The sequence below is a fragment of the Crotalus tigris genome, unplaced genomic scaffold (genome assembly GCF_016545835.1).
Source record: "Crotalus tigris isolate CLP2741 ecotype Arizona unplaced genomic scaffold, ASM1654583v1 scf7180000020801.324491, whole genome shotgun sequence".
Taxonomy (NCBI): Eukaryota; Metazoa; Chordata; class Lepidosauria; order Squamata; family Viperidae; genus Crotalus; species Crotalus tigris.
In genome coordinates, this window is record NW_024098188.1 from 38,192 (window position 1) to 56,482 (window position 18,291).

At 45.0% G+C, this 18,291-nt stretch overlaps 1 protein-coding gene across 2 annotated transcripts in view; it reads left to right on the top strand.

Moving 5' to 3' along the window:
• Positions 1-18,291, top strand: part of LOC120319526 (immunoglobulin lambda-1 light chain-like) — a 147,080-nt gene continuing 128,789 nt past the window's right edge. The window contains exons 1-2 of one of the 2 annotated variants that reach the window (XM_039368467.1): positions 1-97; positions 281-584. In XM_039368467.1, coding sequence (XP_039224401.1) covers positions 52-97; positions 281-584 — 350 coding nt within the window. In that variant the 5' untranslated portion in view covers positions 1-51. Of the gene's footprint in view, positions 98-280; positions 585-14,215; positions 14,339-14,510; positions 14,815-18,291 lie in introns of those variants that run through there. The other variant, XM_039368470.1, reaches the window with a different exon arrangement.

Here is an 18,291-nt window from a genome sequence, read left to right on the forward strand (position 1 = left end):
GAGAGGACAGCTGGCTCTGCAGACAATTCAGTCCTGATCCCATCTTCCACCATGGCTTGGCTGCCTCTTCTTCTCATACTCTCCTCTTCCTTTATGGGTAATTGAAGACTTGGGCTATCTACTAAAAATGGCTGTGACTTACAATCTTCCCCCATCCCCTTATAATTCAGACAAGTGGTTTCTCCTCTACTTCTTTGATTTCAGATTTCTGTTCCTACCACACATTTCTCTTTCGTGAAATGAACATTGTCCTAACGCTGCCACCTTTGCTTTTTTTCAGGGAGTTTTTCCCAAGTCTTGACACAACCAGCCTCTGTGTCTGGATCTCTTGGAGAGACAGTCCGAATCACTTGTACTAAAAGCAGTGGAACAATTGGATCAGGGGATTCCTCCTGGTATCAACAGAAGTCTGGCGGTCCCCCCAAACTCCTTATATATGGCGATAGCAGCAGAGCCTCTGGAATCCCAGCACGATTCTCCGGTTCTGTTGACAACTCTAGAACATCTGCAGTGTTAACCATCTCCAGTGTTGAGGCAGAAGATGACGGTGACTATTATTGCCTGGAATATTTGGGTGGTGGCCAGTGCACAGTGATACAATTCTGCTGAAGAGCTGAACAAAAACCCTTGCAGCAGGTGATGAACACCAATATGCATGACTAACCAATGTGTGACAATAACTTCTTGGTTCCTCTTAGCGTTCTCAAATTCTCAGGTGCGTCCTTCCTTCTGTCACACCCTCTTAGACGCTTAGGGATGTGATGGTAACTCAATTCCAGAAGGGTGTTATAATTGGTGTGTGATTTTATGATGGGTGGAATGAAAGTGATCAATTGAATGATGGCTACATTTCACTTAAACATACCCATTCACCAAGAGGTCTTCATATAATGGTCCATTTGGTGACAATAGCCATATTATCCATCTTCATCCACATTTCAACTATGACCTAGCCATGTCTCCTCCTGTTCTTCTCTGCCTACTGCAATGGTGTTGGTCCACTTTAGGTTTAATAACACCAACCCTTCTGATCTGGAACACCCCCATTTTGGTTCTTCTTGACCAATTTTGATCAGAGAAGCTTCTTTGGAGTCCTTCACTCTTCCCTTTCACATCTAACTTTTCTCTCCCCTTTGAAATTACAGCGTTTTGGCTGAAATTTCTCTTTTCTTCCTTTCAGATTGGCCTAGTGGACAATCACTTAAATAGGAGCCAGTCGTGTACTGCAGCTGCCAAAAAGGCCAACACGGTGCTAGGCTACATTAACAGAGGGATAGAATCAAGATCACATGAGGTATTAATATCACTTTACAATGCCTTGGTAAGGCCACACTTGGAATACCGCATCCAGTTTTGGTCACCATGATGTAAAACAGATGTTGAGACTCTAGAAGGAGTACAGAGAAGAGCAACAAAGATGATTAGGGGACTGGAGGCTAAAACATATAAGGAACGGTTGCTGGAATTGGGTATGTCTAGTTTAACAAAGAGAAGGACAAGGGGGGACATGAGAGCAGTATTCCAATATCTCAGGGGCTGCCATAAAGAAGAGGGAATCAAGCTATTTTCCAAAGCACCTGAAGGCAGGACAAGAAGCAATGGGTGGAAACTAACCAAAGAGAGAAGCAACCTAGAACTAAGGAGAAACTTCTTGATTGTTAGAACAGTTAACCAGTGGAGCAACCTGCCTCCAGAAGCGGTGAATGCTCCAACCTGGAAGCTTTTAAGAAGACACTGGACAGCCATTTGTCCAAAATGGTAGAGGGTTTCCTGCCTGAGCAGGGGGTTGGACTAGATGACCTCCAAGGTCCCTTCCAACTTATCATCATCATCATCATCATCATCATCATCATCATCATCATCATCATCATCATCATCATTATTATTGTAAGGACCCACCCCACTTTGCATCTTAAGAAGACAGAACTCTTGGAATAATTCTTCCAACAGGAATCCTTTATTAAGAGAAAATGGTTGTAGGCATGCTAGACAGGACTTGGGGTCCAAGCTCTCCCATTCAAGGTTTTAAGGGGTTCCCCAGTAGTCCCACCCAATCAACCCCCCTTCCAGTGATAGTTTCAAGTATCACAATTCCACTCCCTTTCTTCTTTCTTCCGTCTGGATGGAGACTTCAGATAACTACATGAAAGGCAACTTCCCTCCTTTGGTATGTTAACACTTCGAGGTTACAATAAACACACATTCAGCATTCAGCTCTTTGAAGTGTAAAGAAGGAAGTGAGGGCCATAAAGCCCCTTTGTTCTCCCCCTTCTCTCCCTCTTATGGCAGAATCCAGAGAAGGCAGAATTGGGAGTTTCTATATTTGATAATTTAAAGATGAAATATAATTGGATTCTGACATCCGGCCCCTCTTAACAATAAGAGAGATCCACCTGAAGAAAACACAAGTATAAAATTTAGTCAGGCTTGTTAGGATACTCTGTGTGAAACTTCTTCAATAGCTTCGGGGCTCTGACATGACGTTTATGGACCCACTCATTTTGTGAGGGAGGGAGGTGTTTCCAGGCAACTAGGTACTGAGTTGCTCCATGATATCTCCTAGAGTCAAGGACTTCCTTTATTTCGAAGTGTTGTTCACCCTCCACCATGATTGGAGGTGGTGGGGGGGGGATTTTTGGCCGTAGAGGTGACTGATGCTCCCTTTTCAGCAAGCTGCAATGAAAAATTGGGTGTATTTGCCTGAGATTTTTGGGTAATTCTAATTCTACTGTTACTGGATTTATGATTCTTTTAATTGGAAAAGGTCCTATGTATTTTGGTCCAAGTTTTTTACAGGGCTGTAGGGACTTTAGGTATTTTGTAGATAAGTACACCATCTCTCCTATAATGAATGGTGTAGGCTCAACCCTTTTTTTATCGGCTTGTGTTTTGTAAGCCTGCCTAGCTTCATCTAGTGCTTTTCTGACTATTGGCCAGGTGTTTTGTAATTTTTCCATCCATTCTTTCAGCGAGGGGATCGTTGGTTCGTTTGGGGTTAATTCTGGCATGGGGTTGAAACTTTGACCGGTGGCTATTTGAAAAGGAGTGTAACCTGTGCTGGAGTGGACTGCATTATTGTAGGCAACTTCTGCAAAGGGGAGTAAGTCCGCCCACTCGGTCTGCTGGAAACTAAGAAAACATCTTAAATATTGCTTAAGTACTGAGTTCATTTTTTCAGCCCCCCCATTTCCTTGAGGGTGGTGGCTAGATGTCAGTCCCTGAGTGGTTCCTAAGAGGGATAAAAATTCCTTCCAAAATGCAGACGTAAATTGCACCCCCCTGTCAGAGATGATGCGTTGGGGTGCCCCATGCAATCTGTAAATGTGTTGGATGAAAAGTTTTGCTAAGGCTTTTGCAGTGGGAATCTTTTGGCAAGGGATAAAGTGCACCTGTTTGGAAAACAAGTCCGTGACCGTCCAGACCACAGTATTCCCATTGCTTTCTGGCAATTCCACTATAAAATCCATGGCTATTTCTCTCCAGGGGGCTGAGGGACTTGCCACTGTTTGCAATAGTCCTGGCACTTTCCCTTGCAACCTCTTTGCCGTGGCACATTTTGGACAACTGGCTATATAACTTTCAATGTCCTTTTTCATGGATGGCCACCAAAATTGCCGTTTAATTAAATGTAAAGTTTTTACAAATCCAAAATGCCCTGCTGATTTTGTGTCATGGCAAAGGTGCATGAAAGTTACTCTTTGAGTTGTTGGTATATATAACTTTTCCCCTATCCAAGGCAACCCGTCTTTCATTGTGCACACATTTTTGTTTTTCTGGAACCAATCATCTGTTTCCAAACTTTTTCTGAATTCAATTCCAGTTTGGCTGTCCAGTTGTGGTTTTAATTTGGCTTGGGTTCTTGTGGTTACTGGTGCTGCCAGTTGTGACTCTGCCATTATTGGTCTAGAGTCTGTGGTTCGTGCGCTGTTATATTGGGGCATGCGAGATAGTGCATCTGCCAGGAAGTTCTTTCTTCCTGGTAAATGTTTGAGCTTAAATTGGAATTGGTGAAAATGCTGGGACCAGCGGGCTTGTTTGGGATTGAGTTTCCTGGAAGTTTTCAGGGCTTCCAAATTTTTGTGATCAGTCCACACCTGGAAGGGGATTTTGTTGCCTTCCAGGAACTGTCGCCATGTGAGTAATGCCCAACGTATCCCATAAGCCTCCTTCTCCCATACGGGCCAGCGCTGTTCTGTTTCCGTGAGTTTCTTGGATGTATATGCACAGGGTTGCAATACTGCATCATCATTTTCTTGTAATAGCACAGCCCCCACTGCCACATCACTTGCATCTGCCTGTATTATGAAGGGTTTGTCCATGTCTGGGTGCCTTAGTACTGGTTCGGCAGAAAAAAGTCTCTTTAGTCTCTCAAACGCTGCTTGGCACTCCATTGTCCATGTTAGTGGCTGGCTAGGTTTTACTGAGGATGTTCCCTTCGTTTTTAGTAAGTTAGTGAGGGGCAAGGCTATCTGTGCAAATGAGGGGATGAATTGGCGGTAAAAATTTGCAAAGCCCAGGAAACTTTGTAGTTGCTTTCTTGTGCGGGGTGGTGCCCATTCTAATACTGCTCTGACCTTCTCTGGGTCCATTTCAATGCCCTGTGGGGATATGCGATAGCCTAGGTAGTCTATCCTTTCCTGGTGGAATTCGCATTTTGAGAGTTTGGCATATAGGTGAGCGGCTCGCAGCTTCTTTAAAACCGCTCTGACAAGTTTGACGTGTTCTTCTTTTGTTTCAGTAAAGATAAGAATGTCGTCCAAGTAAACAAGGACCCCCTTAAACAGGTGCTCCCTTAGAACGTCATTGATTAATTGCATAAAGACTGCAGGGCCCCCTTGTAATCCAAATGGCAAGACTTTGAATTGATAGCACCCCATGGGGCAGTTAAATGCAGTCTTCCATTCGTCCCCTTCCTTGATTCTCACTCGATAGTAAGCTTCCCTTAAGTCTAGTTTAGAAAAAATTTTCCCTTTCGATAGGTGTGACAGCATGTCTTTCATGAGGGGCAGCGGGTATAGGTTGCTTTCACTGATTGTATTCAGGGCCCTATAATCCACGCATAAACGTAAAGAGCCATCCTTCTTCTCTCTAAAAAGGACCGGGGCAGCCACTTTAGGCTTGGCTGGCTCAATGAAACCTCTCTCCAGGTTTTTTTTTATAAATCTTTCCATTTCCTCCTTCTCCTTTGGGCTCATGGAGTATAATCTGGGCTTCGGGAGTTTTGCCCCAGGCTTGAATTCAATGGTACAGTCTGTGGGTCGGTGGGGGGGAAGCTCATTCGCCCTCTCCTCACTGAAGACTTCAGCAAGGTCCCTATATTCCTCTGGTATTTCTGTTAATCTTTTTTCCTCTCCTATGGATGCTTTTTCTATTCTTGATTCTGGTAGCCTCCCTTGGGGTTTTAAGTCCATAGGGTCCCCCTTCGGGAATTTGATTTCTGTCGTCCTCCAATTTACCCAGGGGTTCCATTTTTTCAACCATTCCATCCCTAGAATCATTGGGCATTCCATACCTGGGGTCACCACAAACGTTAAGTCCTCTTCATGGTTGCCCAGGGAGAGATGTATTGGCAAAGTGGCTAGGGTAGCTGGCACCCCCCCTGCTATGGATCCATCTAGCTGGCCAAATGAGATTGGTTGTTCCAGTCTCCTGGATGGGATGCCCAGATTCCCCACTAGTGTTGGGCTAATGAGGCAGCGGGTACAGCCAGAGTCTATTAAGGCTTTCACCTTCACAGCTTCGGGCATGGGGGGGATTAATATAGTCACTGTTTTGAAGATGGGTGTGATGCATCCACTTACCAGGGGTTCGCCCTCCGAGCTGTCATCTGAGGCATCCACCGGCCCTGTGGTGTAGGCTGGAGTCCTTTCCCCTTGGTGAGCAGAGGTGGGGGTTTCTGCAATTTCCATCATTCTCATGGCCGTTTCTTTTGGCTTAGCTGAATACTTTCCGGGTTTGTTGATTGGGGATCTGTCTGGGTTGTGCTGGGGGGCCTTTGAGCGGCATTCTACAGCTCGATGCCCTTCTCTTCCGCACTTGAAACATCCCATTTGCTTCTTGGCTGTATCCAATGATTTCACCGGTTGGTGTGTCAGCTCAGGCGGGGGGCGGCTCCATTGTTTTCCTCGGCGGTGCCTCTTCAATATGTCGATTTCTGCTTCCTCTGCCAAGACGTACCATTCCTCAAGTCGATGTGGGTCCCCTCGGGGCAGGCAAGCATCATATAGATCATAGTTTAGTCCGTCTTTGAAATGGCCAAGGAGGATGTCTTCTGGCCAATTCAGTTTGCTGGCAATGGCCCGGAATTCTTGTGTATACTCAGCCACTGGGCGTTTGCCCTGCCTCATCGTTGTTATTCTTTCACGGGCTTTGCGATCAGCCAGGGGGTCTTCAAATCGTCTTCTCAAAGAGGACATGAAACGGTTGAAGTTACTGAGTTCTGGGGCATTGGAGTCATGCAAGTTCACTACCCAATCCGCAGCTGGTCCATCCAGGGCAGATTGCACGATCCGGATGCGGGCTTTGTCGCTGGGAATATCCTGCCCATATTCCTCCATGTAGCTGAGGACTTGGGTTAGGAAAAACCCCAAGCGTGTTGGCTCCCCTTTGAATTTCACTTCCAATGGTGGACGTCTTGGAATGGATCGGTGCCTCTGTTGTGGGTGGTAGTGCCTTCCGTCCAGATTGCCATCTGTGGTCCGGTAGGGGGTGGGAGCTCCTGGATCAGTAGATGTCCCTGGGGTTGCAGGTTCCATGTCCCCCTCGGTGTCTCTCCCTTTGCGGCTCCAGGAACTGGGGCGGCCGTAGGGTTCAGTATTCTCCTCTCCTAGGGAGCTGAGAGTTCTCTTCATCAGGTCAATAGCTTTCTCTAGGATCCAGTCTGAGTACGGTGCCCAGCTTCCTCCCTCTTCACTTGCGTGCAGGGATTTCTCCATCTCCTGCTTCCATTCTGGTTGCTTGGTCCCCCGTCTCAGGGTCACCTTTCTTGATTCCTTTCCCCACTCACTTTTCTTTCCAACGCCCATCGACCAGCGAGGCTTGTGGTCCTGTGTCTCCACCACTTCTTCTCCTGAGGAATCTGGCCTCTCGGATCCCAACATCTGGCAAGGTTCCAACTGGGTCAGCGGCTCTCTTTCCAGGGAGTTTTAAAGATGAAATATAATTGGATTCTGACAATTATTATTATTATTATTATTATGGATCATCGCACAGTCAGCCAGATGTTCAGACTAGATTTGGCATTTTGTCTACCTATCGAGTCCTTACCCAGGACCTGGGATAGGCAGATGTGGATGTTTGATGGTATTAGATATTCTCCAAGACACCTGAAGGCAGGAGAAGAAGCAACAGATGGAAACTCATCAAGGAGAGAAGCGACCTAGAACTAAGGAGGAATTTTCTGACAGTTAGAACAGTTAACCAGTGGAACAACCTGCTTCCAGAATATGTGACTGCTCCAACACTGGAAGTTTTTAAGAAGAAACGGGACAGCCATTTGTCCAAAATGGTATAGGGTTTCCTGCCTGAGCAGGCGGTTGGACTAGATGACCTCTAAGGTCCCTTCCAACTTTATCATCATTATTATTATTATCTTTTGGTCCAGGTTGTCCTTAATCATTCCCTTTCTCTTTCAGCATCCTGCAGAGAAATCCTGCATCCTCAGGATTTCTTAAGCGGACACATTGGAGATTAATGCACCTCCTGGGATCAGCGGTGCCGTCAAACCTCTGATATATGAGCAGAATAAAAGAGCCTTCAAAATCTCAGATCAGTTCTCTGTCAACAGTTCTTCCAACTTTGCCTCCTTGATCATCAGCAATCTCTCTTACATTGGCTACAACAGGATGTTCTTCTGCTGCTTTCGTTTGTCTTCAGCGTTGGGTTATTATTTTTCTTCAATTCTATGGTTTTCTAGAGCATAACTATGTTCCCCTTACCCTTCCTCCTTCTCACCCACCTCCTTTGGAGACATGAAAAAAATGGGGGTAAAGTTGTCATTTTCATTTCATATAGATGACCATGATTCTTCTTTACTTTGGCACCTGCCTTGCCTAACATCAAAACATATCTTGACGCTACATAATCTTGACAGTGGAGGTCAGGACTGTCATATTTTCTAAACTTAGTCTGATATAGCATAGATAGAATAACAGAGTTGGAAGGGACCTTGCAGGTCATCTAGTCCAACCCCCTGCCTAAGCAGGAGACCCTACACCATTTCTGACAGATGGCAGTCCAGTCTCTCCTTGAAAGCCTCCAGTGATGAAGCTCCCATAACTTCTGAAGGGAAGCTGCTCCATTGGTCGATTGTTCTCACTGTCAGGAAATTTCTCCTTATTTCCAGGTTGAATCTCTCCTTGACCAGTTTCCATCCGTTATTCCTTGTCTGGCCTTCAGGTGCTTTGGAAAATAGGTTGACCCCCTCCTCTCTGTGACAGCCCCACAAATATTGAAAGACTGCTATCATGTCCCCCCTTGTCCTTCTCTCCATTAAACTACCCAATGCCTGCAACCGTTCTTCATATGTTTTAGCCCCCAGTCCCCTGATCAACTTTGTTGCTCTTTTCTGAACTCTTTCTAAAACATTTTAGTCCAAAGAAGAGATTAAGGACTCTGGGTATTCAGGCTGACAGCAGCAATGAAAAAACATTTCCCTCCCACTAGATCAGGCTGGTCGTATCCCTACGTTGGTCTAATCACATGGGTGGTTTATACCAGGGGTGTCAAACTCAATTTCATTGAGGGCCGCATCAGCATTGCGGTTGCCCTCAGGGGGCCGGGTGGATGTGACCAGGGTGGGTGCGGCCTACTGGGTGGGCGTGGATGGAGTTGGGTGTGGCCTACTCGTTGGGTGTTGCCAGCTCTACATTGTTTGTGTCAAGGGTGCCTGTGGGGGCCTGGGCAGGAGTGGGACAGATCTGAGGGTCTCTGGCAGAAGGGGGTGGGACTGGAACAAGCGCACAAGGTGTGGTCCACTGGAGGAGCCTCACTGTTCCTCTCCGGCCATGGGGGGCTGGCTTATAGAGCTAAGGCTGAATGTGTTTCAGCATAGATGGCCACCATAAAATTGTACATTGGCTCCCGACTGGCTTGGGCCAGAGCCAAGACAGCAGGGGCCGTTCCCTCACTGTTTCCAGGATGGCTTCGCGGGCCGAATCCGGGCCCCGGGCCTTGTGTTTGACATGTCTGGTTTATACTCTGGAACAGAATCCAAAAAGGAGAAGCTAAGATGACAATCAGCTAGACCAAGAAGACAATTTATTACTGGGTCCTGATATCCACCATTCATTTTTTGTAGTGGAGAAGTAAAAGTTGAATTTATTCTTTGGCTACCTTTCAACTCATATTTCTCTTCTCAAGGAACAGAACTAGCAAAAACCGGGTAAAACCCAAAACGTAACAGAATGCATGGGAAAGAGCTGTAATATTAATACATTTAAACAAACAAATAAATAAGTCTTCCAATCTGGGGGCTCTTGGGCACTATTTCTTGGGCTGAGAGATTGTCATTCCTGCAGGATATTTTGATGGTTTTCTCTAGAAATTGTAAAAAGTGAAATAAGCCGAAGGAGAATCATGGCTGAAAACAACTCAGTGATCTTAATGGCGGAGTTGGGATTTCCTCCTAGGGTTCTACACTTCTCTGCTATAAATCCTACTGCTTGAAGAGAAGGAATCTTCAAAGGATGCTCTTTCCTTTTATCTGAAGCTGGCTGTCATATCTGAGGAAGAATTGCGGAGCAGGCAGGGCATTTGCATGAATTTGAATTCCCCACTGGGCAACAGGCTTAAGAGCAGAGAGGACAGCTGGCTCTGCAGACAATCCAGTCCTGTCCCAATCTCCAATCATGGTTTGGCTGCCTCTTCTTCTCATCCTCTCCTCTTACTTCATGGGTAACTTATGAGTTGGGATATGACTGGGATTTATACTCTTCCTCCATCTCCTAATAATTCAGACAAGTGTTTTCTCCTCTACTTCTTTGATTTCAGATTTCTGTTCCTACCACACATTTCTCTTTCGTGAAATGAACATTGTCCTAACGCTGCCACCTTTGTTTTTTTTCAGGGAGTCTTTCCCAAGTCTTGACACAACCAGCCTCTGTGTCTGGATCTCCTACAGAGACAATTGATATCTCTTGTACCAAAAGCAGTGGAACGATTGGATCAGGATATTCTTCCTGGTATCAACAGAAACCTGGCGGTCCCCCCAAACTCCTTATATATTCCGATAGCAGCAGAGCCTCTGGAATCGCAGCACGATTCTCCGGTTCTGTTGAAAACTCTAGGACATCTGCAGTGTTAAGCATCTCCAATCTTGAGGCAGAAGATGACGGTGATTATTATTGCCTGGAATATTTGGATGGTGGCCAGTGCACAGTGATACAATTCTGCTGAAGAGCTGAACAAAAACCCTTGCAGCAGGTGATGAACACCAATATGCATGACTAACCAATGTGTGACAATAACTTCTTGGTTCCTCTTAGCGTTCTCAAATTCTCAGGTGCGTCCTTCCTTCTGTCACACCCTCTTAGACGCTTAGGGATGTGATGGTAACTCAATTCCAGAAGGGTGTTATAATTGGTGTGTGATTTTATGATGGGTGGAATGAAAGTGATCAATTGAACGATGGCTACATTTCACTTAAACATACACATTCACCAAGAGGTCTTCATATAATGGTCTATTTGGTGACAATAGCCATATTATCCATCTTCATCCACATTTCAACTATGACCTAGCCATGTCTCCTCCTGTTCTTCTCTGCCTACTGCAATGGTGTTGGTCCACTTTAGGTTTTCTAACACCAACCCTTCTGATCTGGAACACCCCCATTTTGGTTCTTCTTGACCAATTTTGATCAGAGAAGCTTCTTTGGAGTCCTTCACTCTTCCCTTTCACATCTAACTTTTCTCTCCCCTTTGAAATTACAGCGTTTTGGCTGAAATTTCTCTTTTCTTCCTTTCAGATTGGCCTAGTGGACAATCACTTAAATAGGAGCCAGTCGTGTACTGCAGCTGCCAAAAAGGCCAACACGGTGCTAGGCTACATTAACAGAGGGATAGAATCAAGATCACATGAGGTATTAATATCACTTTACAATGCCTTGGTAAGGCCACACTTGGAATACCGCATCCAGTTTTGGTCACCACGATGTAAAACAGATGTTGAGACTCTAGAAGGAGTACAGAGAAGAGCAACAAAGATGATTAGGGGACTGGAGGCTAAAACATATAAGGAACGGTTGCTGGAATTGGGTATGTCTAGTTTAACAAAGAGAAGGACAAGGGGGGACATGAGAGCAGTATTCCAATATCTCAGGGGCTGCCATAAAGAAGAGGGAATCAAGCTATTTTCCAAAGCACCTGAAGGCAGGACAAGAAGCAATGGGTGGAAACTAACCAAAGAGAGAAGCAACCTAGAACTAAGGAGAAACTTCTTGATTGTTAGAACAGTTAACCAGTGGAGCAACCTGCCTCCAGAAGCGGTGAATGCTCCAACCTGGAAGCTTTTAAGAAGACACTGGACAGCCATTTGTCCAAAATGGTAGAGGGTTTCCTGCCTGAGCAGGGGGTTGGACTAGATGACCTCCAAGGTCCCTTCCAACTTATCATCATCATCATCATCATTATTATTATTATTATGGATCATCGCACAGTCAGCCAGATGTTCAGACTGGATTTGGCATTTTGTCTACCTATCGAGTCCTTACCCAGGACCTGGGATAGGCAGATGTGGATGTTTGATGGTATTAGATATTCTCCAAGAATCCTGAAGGCAGGAGAAGAAGCAACAGATGGAAACTCATCAAGGAGAGAAGCAACCTAGAACTAAGGAGGAATTTTCTGACAGTTAGAACAGTTAACCAGTGGAACAACCTGCCTCCAGAACATGTGAATGCTCCAACACTGGAAGTTTTTAAGAAGAAACTGGACAGCCATTTGTCCAAAATGGTATAGGGTTTCCTGCCTGAGCAGGCGGTTGGACTAGATGACCTCTAAGGTCCCTTCCAACTTTATCATCATTATTATTATTATCTTTTGGTCCAGGTTGTCCTTAATCATTCCCTTTCTCTTTCAGCATCTTGCAGAGAAATCCTCAATCCTCAGGATTTCTTAAGCGGACACATTGGAGATTAATGCACCTCCTGTGATCAGCGGTGCCGTCAAACCTCTGATATATGAGCAGAATAAAAGAGCCTTCAAAATCTCAGCTCAGTTCTCTGTCAACAGTTCTTCCAACTTTGCCTCCTTGATCATCAGCAATCTCTCTTGCATTGGCTACAACAGGATGTTCTTCTGCTGCTTTCGTTCATCTTCAGCGTCGGGTTATTATTTTTCTTCAATTCTATGGTTTTCTAGAGCATAACTATGTTCCCCTTACCCTTCCTCCTTCTCACCCACCTCCTTTGGAGACATGAAAAAAATGGGGGTAAAGTTGTCATTTTCATTTCATATAGATGACCATGATTCTTCTTTACTTTGGCACCTGCCTTGCCTAACATCAAAACATATCTTGACGCTACATAATCTTGACAGTGGAGGTCAGGACTGTCATATTTTCTAAACTTAGTCTGATATAGCATAGATAGAATAACAGAGTTGGAAGGGACCTTGCAGGTCATCTAGTCCAACCCCCTGCCTAAGCAGGAGACCCTACACCATTTCTGACAGATGGCAGTCCAGTCTCTCCTTGAAAGCCTCCAGTGATGAAGCTCCCATAACTTCTGAAGGGAAGCTGCTCCATTGGTCGATTGTTCTCACTGTCAGGAAATTTCTCCTTATTTCCAGGTTGAATCTCTCCTTGACCAGTTTCCATCCGTTATTCCTTGTCTGGCCTTCAGGTGCTTTGGAAAATAGGTTGACCCCCTCCTCTCTGTGACAGCCCCACAAATATTGAAAGACTGCTATCATGTCCCCCCTTGTCCTTCTCTCCATTAAACTACCCAATGCCTGCAACCGTTCTTCATATGTTTTAGCCCCCAGTCCCCTGATCAACTTTGTTGCTCTTTTCTGAACTCTTTCTAAAACATTTTAGTCCAAAGAAGAGATTAAGGACTCTGGGTATTCAGGCTGACAGCAGCAATGAAAAAACATTTCCCTCCCACTAGATCAGGCTGGTCGTATCCCTACGTTGGTCTAATCACATGGGTGGTTTATACCAGGGGTGTCAAACTCAATTTCATTGAGGGCCGCATCAGCATTGCGGTTGCCCTCAGGGGGCCGGGTGGATGTGACCAGGGTGGGTGCGGCCTACTGGGTGGGCGTGGATGGAGTTGGGTGTGGCCTACTCGTTGGGTGTTGCCAGCTCTACATTGTTTGTGTCAAGGGTGCCTGTGGGGGCCTGGGCAGGAGTGGGACAGATCTGAGGGTCTCTGGCAGAAGGGGGTGGGACTGGAACAAGCGCACAAGGTGTGGTCCACTGGAGGAGCCTCACTGTTCCTCTCCGGCCATGGGGGGCTGGCTTATAGAGCTAAGGCTGAATGTGTTTCAGCATAGATGGCCACCATAAAATTGTACATTGGCTCCCGACTGGCTTGGGCCAGAGCCAAGACAGCAGGGGCCGTTCCCTCACTGTTTCCAGGATGGCTTCGCGGGCCGAATCCGGGCCCCGGGCCTTGTGTTTGACATGTCTGGTTTATACTCTGGAACAGAATCCAAAAAGGAGAAGCTAAGATGACAATCAGCTAGACCAAGAAGACAATTTATTACTGGGTCCTGATATCCACCATTCATTTTTTGTAGTGGAGAAGTAAAAGTTGAATTTATTCTTTGGCTACCTTTCAACTCATATTTCTCTTCTCAAGGAACAGAACTAGCAAAAACCGGGTAAAACCCAAAACGTAACAGAATGCATGGGAAAGAGCTGTAATATTAATACATTTAAACAAACAAATAAATAAGTCTTCCAATCTGGGGGCTCTTGGGCACTATTTCTTGGGCTGAGAGATTGTCATTCCTGCAGGATATTTTGATGGTTTTCTCTAGAAATTGTAAAAAGTGAAATAAGCCGAAGGAGAATCATGGCTGAAAACAACTCAGTGATCTTAATGGCGGAGTTGGGATTTCCTCCTAGGGTTCTACACTTCTCTGCTATAAATCCTACTGCTTGAAGAGAAGGAATCTTCAAAGGATGCTCTTTCCTTTTATCTGAAGCTGGCTGTCATATCTGAGGAAGAATTGCGGAGCAGGCAGGGCATTTGCATGAATTTGAATTCCCCACTGGGCAACAGGCTTAAGAGCAGAGAGGACAGCTGGCTCTGCAGACAATCCAGTCCTGTCCCAATCTCCAATCATGGTTTGGCTGCCTCTTCTTCTCATCCTCTCCTCTTACTTCATGGGTAACTTATGAGTTGGGATATGACTGGGATTTATACTCTTCCTCCATCTCCTAATAATTCAGACAAGTGTTTTCTCCTCTACTTCTTTGATTTCAGATTTCTGTTCCTACCACACATTTCTCTTTCGTGAAATGAACATTGTCCTAACGCTGCCACCTTTGTTTTTTTTCAGGGAGTCTTTCCCAAGTCTTGACACAACCAGCCTCTGTGTCTGGATCTCCTACAGAGACAATTGATATCTCTTGTACCAAAAGCAGTGGAACGATTGGATCAGGATATTCTTCCTGGTATCAACAGAAACCTGGCGGTCCCCCCAAACTCCTTATATATTCCGATAGCAGCAGAGCCTCTGGAATCGCAGCACGATTCTCCGGTTCTGTTGAAAACTCTAGGACATCTGCAGTGTTAAGCATCTCCAATCTTGAGGCAGAAGATGACGGTGATTATTATTGCCTGGAATATTTGGATGGTGGCCAGTGCACAGTGATACAATTCTGCTGAAGAGCTGAACAAAAACCCTTGCAGCAGGTGATGAACACCAATATGCATGACTAACCAATGTGTGACAATAACTTCTTGGTTCCTCTTAGCGTTCTCAAATTCTCAGGTGCGTCCTTCCTTCTGTCACACCCTTTTGACGCTTAGGGATGTGATGGTAACTCAATTCCAGAAGGGTGTTATAATTGGTGTGTGATTTTATGATGGGTGGAATGAAAGTGATCAATTGAACGATGGCTACATTTCACTTAAACATACACATTCACCAAGAGGTCTTCATATAATGGTCTATTTGGTGACAATAGCCATATTATCCATCTTCATCCACATTTCAACTATGACCTAGCCATGTCTCCTCCTGTTCTTCTCTGCCTACTGCAATGGTGTTGGTCCACTTTAGGTTTTCTAACACCAACCCTTCTGATCTGGAACACCCCCATTTTGGTTCTTCTTGACCAATTTTGATCAGAGAAGCTTCTTTGGAGTCCTTCACTCTTCCCTTTCACATCTAACTTTTCTCTCCCCTTTGAAATTACAGCGTTTTGGCTGAAATTTCTCTTTTCTTCCTTTCAGATTGGCCTAGTGGACAATCACTTAAATAGGAGCCAGTCGTGTACTGCAGCTGCCAAAAAGGCCAACACGGTGCTAGGCTACATTAACAGAGGGATAGAATCAAGATCACATGAGGTATTAATATCACTTTACAATGCCTTGGTAAGGCCACACTTGGAATACCGCATCCAGTTTTGGTCACCACGATGTAAAACAGATGTTGAGACTCTAGAAGGAGTACAGAGAAGAGCAACAAAGATGATTAGGGGACTGGAGGCTAAAACATATAAGGAACGGTTGCTGGAATTGGGTATGTCTAGTTTAACAAAGAGAAGGACAAGGGGGGACATGAGAGCAGTATTCCAATATCTCAGGGGCTGCCATAAAGAAGAGGGAATCAAGCTATTTTCCAAAGCACCTGAAGGCAGGACAAGAAGCAATGGGTGGAAACTAACCAAAGAGAGAAGCAACCTAGAACTAAGGAGAAACTTCTTGATTGTTAGAACAGTTAACCAGTGGAGCAACCTGCCTCCAGAAGCGGTGAATGCTCCAACCTGGAAGCTTTTAAGAAGACACTGGACAGCCATTTGTCCAAAATGGTAGAGGGTTTCCTGCCTGAGCAGGGGGTTGGACTAGATGACCTCCAAGGTCCCTTCCAACTTATCATCATCATCATCATATTATTATTATTATTATTATTATTATGGATCATCGCACAGTCAGCCAGATGTTCAGACTGGATTTGGCATTTTGTCTACCTATCGAGTCCTTACCCAGGACCTGGGATAGGCAGATGTGGATGTTTGATGGTATTAGATATTCTCCAAGAATCCTGAAGGCAGGAGAAGAAGCAACAGATGGAAACTCATCAAGGAGAGAAGCAACCTAGAACTAAGGAGGAATTTTCTGACAGTTAGAACAGTTAACCAGTGGAACAACCTGCCTCCAGAACATGTGAATGCTCCAACACTGGAAGTTTTTAAGAAGAAACTGGACAGCCATTTGTCCAAAATGGTATAGGGTTTCCTGCCTGAGCAGGCAGTTGGACTAGATGACCTCTAAGGTCCCTTCCAACTTTATCATCATTATTATTATTATCTTTTGGTCCAGGTTGTCCTTAATCATTCCCTTTCTCTTTCAGCATCTTGCAGAGAAATCCTCAATCCTCAGGATTTGTTAAGCGGACACATTGGAGATTAATGCACCTCCTGTGATCAGCGGTGCCGTCAAACCTCTGATATATGAGCAGAATAAAAGAGCCTTCAAAATCTCAGCTCAGTTCTCTGTCAACAGTTCTTCCAACTTTGCCTCCTTGATCATCAGCAATCTCTCTTGCATTGGCTACAACAGGATGTTCTTCTGCTGCTTTCGTTCATCTTCAGCGTCGGGTTATTATTTTTCTTCAATTCTATGGTTTTCTAGAGCATAACTATGTTCCCCTTACCCTTCCTCCTTCTCACCCACCTCCTTTGGAGACATGAAAAAAATGGGGGTAAAGTTGTCATTTTCATTTCATAGAGATGACCATGATTCTTTTTTACCTTGGCACCTGCCTTGCCTAACATCAAAACATATCTTGACGCTACATAATCTTGACAGTGGAAGTCAGGACTGTCATATTTTCTAAACTTAGTCTGATATAGCATAGATAGAATAACAGAGTTGGAAGGGACCTTGCAGGTCATCTAGTCCAACCCCCTGCCTAAGCAGGAGACCCTACACCATTTCTGACATATGGCAGTCCAGTCTCTCCTTGAAAGCCTCCAGTGATGAAGCTCCCATAACTTCTGAAGGGAAGCTGCTCCATTGGTCGATTGTTCTCACTGTCAGGAAATTTCTCCTTATTTCCAGCTTGAATCTCTCCTAGATCAGTTTCCATCCGTTATTCCTTGTCTGGCCTTCAGGTGCTTTGGAAAATAGGTTGACCCCCTCCTCTCTGTGACAGCCCCTCAAATACTTGGAAGACTGCTATCATGTCCCCCCTTGTCCTTCTCTCCATTAAACTAGACATACCCAATGCCTGCAACCGTTCTTCATATGTTTTAGCCCCCAGTCCCCTGATCAACTTTGTTGCCCTTTTCTGAACTCTTTCTAATCCATTTTAGTCGAAAGAAGAGTTTAAGGACTCTGGGTATTCAGGCTGACAGCAGCAGCCACTTTAGGTTTTCTAACACCAACTCTTCTGATCTGGAACACCCACATTTTGGTTCTTCGTGACCAATTTTGATCAGAGAAGCTTCTTTGGAGTCCTTCACTCTTCCCTTTCACATCTAACTTTTCTCTCCCCTTTGAAATTACACCGTTTTGGCTGAAATTTCTCTTTTCTGTTTTCTTCCTTTCAGATCTTCCTTTCAGATTGGCCTAGTGGAAAATCACTTAAATAGGAGCCAGCTGTGTGCTGCAGCTGCCAAAAAAGCCAACACAATGCTAGGCTGTATTAACAGAGGGATAGAATCAAGATCACATGAAGTATTAATACCAGTTTACAATGCCCTGGTAAGGCCACACTTGGAATACTGCATCCAGTTTTGGTCACCACAATGTAAAACAGATGTTGAGACTGTAGAAAGAGTACAGAGAAGAGCAACAAAGATGCTTAGGGGACTGGAGGCTAAAACATATAAGCAACGTTTGCTGGAATTGGGTATGTCTGGTTTAACAAAGAGAATGACGAGGGGGGACATGATAGCAGTGTTCCAATATCTCAGGGGCTGTCACAAAGAGGAGGAAGTCAAGCTATTTTCCAAAGCGTCTGAAGGCAGGACAAGAAGCAACAGGTGGAAACTAACTAAAGAGAGAAGCAACCTAGAACAAAGGAGAAACTTCCTGACTGTTAGAACAGTTTACCAGTGGAACAACATGCCTCCAGAAGTGGTGAATGCTCCAACACTGGAAGCTTTTAA